General features: G+C 36.0%; 2 protein-coding genes across 3 annotated transcripts; both read right to left on the minus strand.

Moving 5' to 3' along the window:
- Nucleotides 1-3706: 3706 nt before the first annotated feature.
- On the minus strand, nucleotides 3707-6000 carry LOC144567504 (uncharacterized). 2 transcript variants are annotated; one of them, XR_013515428.1, is made up of 2 exons: nucleotides 4321-4426; nucleotides 3707-3997 (listed from the first exon to the last, which is right to left on the minus strand). XR_013515428.1 is itself a non-coding variant. In XM_078317650.1 (2 exons), exons 1-2 carry the CDS (start codon nucleotides 4841-4843, stop codon nucleotides 3960-3962), a joined length of 525 nt encoding a protein of 174 aa, XP_078173776.1. In that variant the 5' UTR covers nucleotides 4844-6000; the 3' UTR covers nucleotides 3707-3959. The 2 variants fall into 2 exon arrangements, 1 of the variants encoding a protein (XP_078173776.1); XM_078317650.1 differs by having other exon boundaries at nucleotides 4357-6000.
- Nucleotides 4844-5518, minus strand: LOC144567101 (uncharacterized). Its single transcript, XM_078317155.1, has one exon. The coding sequence runs from the start codon at nucleotides 5516-5518 to the stop codon at nucleotides 4844-4846; it is 675 nt and encodes a 224-aa protein (XP_078173281.1).

A 6000-nucleotide genomic window follows, 5' to 3' on the forward strand; every position in this document is an offset into this window, starting at 1 on the left:
AAGTCTAATTTGTCGATCCGAACTCCTCAACATGATATTCAAATTAAAATATGCTTGGAGATAAAATTTTACAATTTTTGAATTTTGTTTACTTTTTTAAGATTGGTACAAAATCACTATTTTTTTTACTGTTCGAAAACAGTGATTCTCTACCTATCTAAAAAAAATAGTAAAAAAATTTCAAAAATTATAAAATTTCATCCCCAAACATATTTTAGTATGGATATCATGTTGAACAGTTTGGATCGACACATTGAAAACGAAAATATAAAATATGACATACGATGAGTTATAAAAGACATGATGAGGTATTGGAATTCTCCTCTTCTCATTTACATATAAAAATATTTTGATATACAATTTATTCATATTTAAATACACATTTATGAATACATAATATATATGCAAAGTATTATTATTATCTTCTGAATGATCATAATAACTTTAAAGACAAAGACTTTATTAAATAAATAAAATATAATTTTGAGAGTTCTTGCTATTAATAACAAATAATATAAATAATTTTATCATTATAGAGTTTAAACATTTTTTCTGAAAACTATAAATATATATAAATATATAGAGGTTGTGTCAGAAAAACAAGAACAGCAAACTCCCAAGAATCACCCTTCCCTCCCTATTTTATTTCATGGATAAAAGAAATTTACAGAGTTTTTTTTTTTCCTCTTAGTACATTCTGTCACCTATATCTCTATTTATCATTCTTACATGATCCTATAAATTAGAAACTAAATATTACATTTGAGAGTAATACCAAACTTAGACAATTACAGCAATCTAATTATAATTATTCAATCTGTCTATGCATTCTTCCTTTATTCCTCTGTTTTTCCTAATCTGTCCCAGATTTGATTCAGCAGCTTTGTTTCCTAAATTGCACCCGAGTGACAGCTTGCTTCTTCCACACTCCTCCTCAAGCTTATACGTATATGTCTTTCATTCCTAGCCTATCAATAGACTCACTGAAGTTCTTACTTGACACAGGTTTTGTTAACACATCCGCCAGTTGTTCACTGGATCGCACAAACGGCATTGATATAATTTTTGCTTCTAATTTTTCTTTGATAAAATGCCGGTCAACTTCTATATGTTTGGTTCTATCGTGTTGAACTGGGTTGTGAGAAATATTTATTGCGGCTTTGTTATCACAAAATAACTGCATTTCTGATTGTGGTTCGAATCCTAGTTCTTTTAAGAATTTCTTTAGCCATAATAATTCACAAATCGCCTTGACCATGCCCCGAAATTCTGATTCTGCACTTGAAAGAGTTACTACATTCTGTTTTTTTGATTTCCATGTAACCAAATTCCCTCCCACAAAGGTAAAATAACCTGCTGTTGACCGCCGATCTATCACACATCCTGCCCAATCTGCATCACTATATGCTACTACCTGTAGATGCGAATTTTTTCTGAACACTATGCCTCTCCCTGGTGTACCCTTCAAATACCTGATGATTCTCATTACAGCTTCTAAATGTTCTTCCTTAGGAGAGTGCATAAACTGACTAACCACACTTACAGCATATGCTATGTCGGGCCTTGTGTGAGACAAATAAATAAGTTTTCCTACCAATTTCTGGTATCTCTCTACACTTGTAGGGGTGTGATCAGTGTAGGCTTCTAATTTTACATTTGGAATCATTGGTGTATCAACCGGTTTGCAATCTAACATTCCAATTTCAGATAAGAGATCAAGTATATATTTTCTTTGTGATAAGAAAATTCCCTCTTTATTTCGGGTTACCTCTATTCCAAGGAAATATTTTAAACCTCCCAAATTTTTCATTTCAAATTCCCTGGACAATCTCACTTCTAATTCTTTTATTTCCTCTGTGTCATTCCCAGTTATGATCATATCATCAACGTAAATTATTAGGATAGCAATTTTATTTTGACCCCTCTTATAAAACATCGTGTGATCTGAGTCACTCTGAGTATACCCATACCTTTTCATGGCTTGACTGAATTTTCCGAACCAAGCTCTTGGTGATTGCTTTAAGCCATATAAAGTCCTCTTTAATTTGCACACCTTCTTTGTTGTATTCGATACCGGGTATCCAGGTGGTAACTCCATGTATATCTCTTCCTCTAGTTCTCCGTGGAGAAATGCATTTTTTACGTCGAATTGATGCAGGGGCCATTCTAAGTTTGCTGCAATAGATAGTATAACTCTAACAGAACTAATTTTAGCAACGGGAGAGAATGTTTCTTGAAAATCAATCCCATAGGTCTGAGTATATCCTTTCGCTACGAGCCTTGCTTTGTACCTTTCGATTTTTCCTTGTGCATCATATTTTATAGTGTATACCCATTTGCACCCCACCGCCTTTTTTCCAGTAGGTAGATCAGTTATTTCCCAGGTATTATTTTTTTCTAATGCATCCATTTCTATATCCATTGCTTTTACCCATTTTGGATCTTTTACGGCTTCTTCCAATTTTTCAGGAACAATTATGGATGATATTTGATTTACAAAACCTTTTAATGGTTCACTTAAGTGATTTGTAGAGGTGTATTTTGCAATTGGATATTTTTCTTTACTTGTACCATCTTCTGGTACGTACCGTTTTGGTGGTTTTCCCCTATTTTTCCTTGGTGGTAATTTAAATGAATGTTCAGGAGAACTAACCTCAAAAATTTCCTCAAGAGACTCAGGCCGTGGTGGTATTGGATTGTCAGATCGTATTATCTCGTCTTCAAGGTGCAGTTCTTCTGACTCTATTTCGGGTTCTGTATGTGGTTCTGTTTCTAGTTCTGTTTCTGGTTCTGTTTCTGGTTCGAGTTCTGTGTGGTTTGACTCCAATTGTGGCACCGATGTATGTGTGTTTGGCTCAAGATTAGTTGGCACCGATGTATGTGTGTTTGGCTCAGGATTAGTTGCCCCATTTTGTATAATTAATTCATAGGTTAGAAAGTTAAAATCCAATTCCGTTGTTGTGTTAGTGCTCTCCTCCTGAATTGGATTTTGGAAGTTTTTATAAAACAATTCATGCTCTACAAACGTTATATCTAGTGTAGTAAAAAATTTCCTTGTATTTGGACTATAACACTTGTACCCTTTTTGATTTTGTCCTATTCCTAAAAAAACGCATTTTTCTGCCCTCGGTTCTAGTTTTGATCTTAAGTGTTTTTGGAGGTGAACATATACGGTGCATCCGAAGACTTTAGGTGCCAAGTTAAGTACAGAATTTATTTTAAGGTGTGTAGAAAATACTTGTAAAGGTGTTTTAAAATCATTTACCCGGGTTGGAGTTCGATTCATGAGATATATTGAAAATGTTATCGCATTATCCCAAAAAATATTTGGTATGCCACTTTCAATTAATAGAGCCCTAGTGATCTCGAGAATGTGCTTATTTTTTCGTTCTGCGACGCCATTCTGTTGTGGGGTTCCAACACATGATCTCTCGTGTATTATCCCTTTGCTTTGTAAAAGTGTTTGTAATTCATGGTTTATATATTCTGTCCCGTTATCACTTCGAATTACTTTAATGTTTTTATCAAATTGTGTCTTAATCATAGTTATAAAAATTTTAAAAATCTCCTTTACTTCATCTTTGGTTTTTAACAAGTATAGCCATGTCATACGTGAAAAATCATCAACAAAAATTACATACCACCTATAACCAGATTTAGAAATTATAGGAGATGGCCCCCATACGTCAGTATGAATTAAATCAAATGGAGCAAGTTTCTTATTATCACTTGGTAAATATGTGGACCGATGATTTTTTGCTCTAATACATGTTTCACATACAAAATTTTCATGTTTAAAATTAGTAAACAATTTTGGAAAGAGTTTCTGCATATAACCTAGGGATGGATGCCCCAATCGTTTATGCCATAATAATATCTCATTCATCTCATCTGAAGAGGCCATGCTTAGTAGTACATCTCCAGTCTTCTTATTGTCGAGATAATACAACCCATCTCTCCTAATACCACGGCCCAAAATTCTCTTGGTTTTGATGTCCTGGAATAAGCAATAATCAGGGAATATATGAACCACGCAGTTTAGTTCTTTTGTCAGTTGCCCAATGGATATTAATTTTGAAGCCAAGGATGGAACCAGCAATGTATTTTGGAGGGTTAAATTTGGACATACGACCACATCTCCAGCCCCACTAACCGGGTAACAAACACCATTGGCATTAATTATACCATTTTTCCTTGGTTGTTTAGAATTTATAAGGTCTGTTTCGGTATGGGTCATATGATCAGTTGCCCCTGTATCTAATACCCAATCTTCTTCTGGTGGATAGTTCAAATTAAAATAAGCTGAGCCAGTTACATTACCTGAACCTTCCTGGATCGAAAATGGAGTACTGGTACCTGCTGCATGGAGTTCCCTACCTTGATAGCTTGAGTGTTCTAGCGAATTGGTTGACTCTCCTTGGGTTCGGTTTCCAGTCTCACCAAAGCCACTTCCCTGTTGTGGTCTTGCCACTGCTCTGTTTCCATTCTCACAGAAATTTGCTCCTGCAGAATTGCCATGTGCAATAGCTGCTCTCCCTTTGCCATGCCAATTATTTTTTCCTTTGCGCCGGTCTTTAAACCATTCGGGATAGCCCACCAATTGGAAACACTGTTCTTTTGTGTGCCTTGTTTGGCCACAATGAGTGCATTTTAGAGTAGCCTTGTCAGTTGCACCAGAGTTTCGGTTAGGGGTGTAATTTACCTCAAAATTTCTCTGACCCCTTGAGATCATGGCTGCTGGTATGTGAGACTCCCCTTCATCTCCCTTCTTCATGATATCTTGCCTTGTCGCTTCCTTTCTTACTCTAGCAAACGCTTGTTCGAGTGTCGGGAATTGAGTCATTTACAAGACATTTGCTCGCTCATTATCTAGTTTCTCATCAAGGCCATCTAAGAAAGAGTAAACTCTGGACTCTTGAACAAACTTGTCAAATTTTTCAATGTCAGTAGTACAACTCATAGGATTTGGGCGACGGAAATCAATTTCTAACCAAATGTCTTGCAGTTCATTGTAATATTCTTCCACTGATCTACCCGATTGTTTAATTCTATTCACCCGTTTATTTAAATCGAATACCTGAGCTGCATCACTTCCATCATAGAAAGTCGTGGCTATTGCGTCCCACACCTCCTTGGCTGTTGGGTAGCGCAGAAACTTGCCGTAGAGGTTTGAGTCCAGAGAATTGCAGATCCACCCTTTTACTATCGTGTCTTCAATGTCCCACCGTTGAAACAGTGGGCTAGTCTCGGCTGGAGGGGTTTCGGTTATATGTTTGAGTTTTTCGCGAGCCTTGAGACACATGCGTACCGATTGAGACCACAAGGAATAGTTCTTCCCATTTAATTTTATAGGGATGAGATTTGGATGTAAATTTGTATCAGATGGAATTTGAGGTGATGGTGAGGTAATGGAATTTTGTTGTATTGCTATTAACTGGTTTTGTTGTAGGGTGATCAGTTGTGACAATTTGTCAATTAGGTTGGATGTGTCAGAGTTTATCTCAGAACTGCTTGCCATGGTGGTACTTTGGAAATAACTTAGAAGATTCTTGTCTCGAACCTCCTGTTTTCTGGTTTCTGTGTTGCTGGTAAGGACAGATTATTAGTGAGGGAAGGATTGAAAGGATTCTATACCCGAGATCGATACTCGGGCTCTGATACCATGTCAGAAAAACAAGAACACCAAACTCCCAAGAATCACCCTTCCCTCCCTATTTTATTTCATGGATAAAAGAAATTTACAGAGTTTTTTTTTTTCCTCTTAGTACATTCTGTCACCTATATCTCTATTTATCATTCTTACATGATCCTATAAATTAGAAACTAAATATTACATTTGAGAGTAATACCAAACTTAGACAATTACAGCAATCTAATTATAATTATTCAATCTGTCTATGCATTCTTCCTTTATTCCTCTGTTTTTCCTAATCTGTCCCAGATTTGATTCAGCAGCTTTGTTTCCTAAATTGCACCCGAGTGACAGCTTGCTTCTTCCAC

This window comes from Carex rostrata, chromosome 16 (assembly GCF_964058835.1).
Source record: "Carex rostrata chromosome 16, lpCarRost1.2, whole genome shotgun sequence".
NCBI lineage: Eukaryota > Viridiplantae > Streptophyta > Magnoliopsida > Poales > Cyperaceae > Carex > Carex rostrata.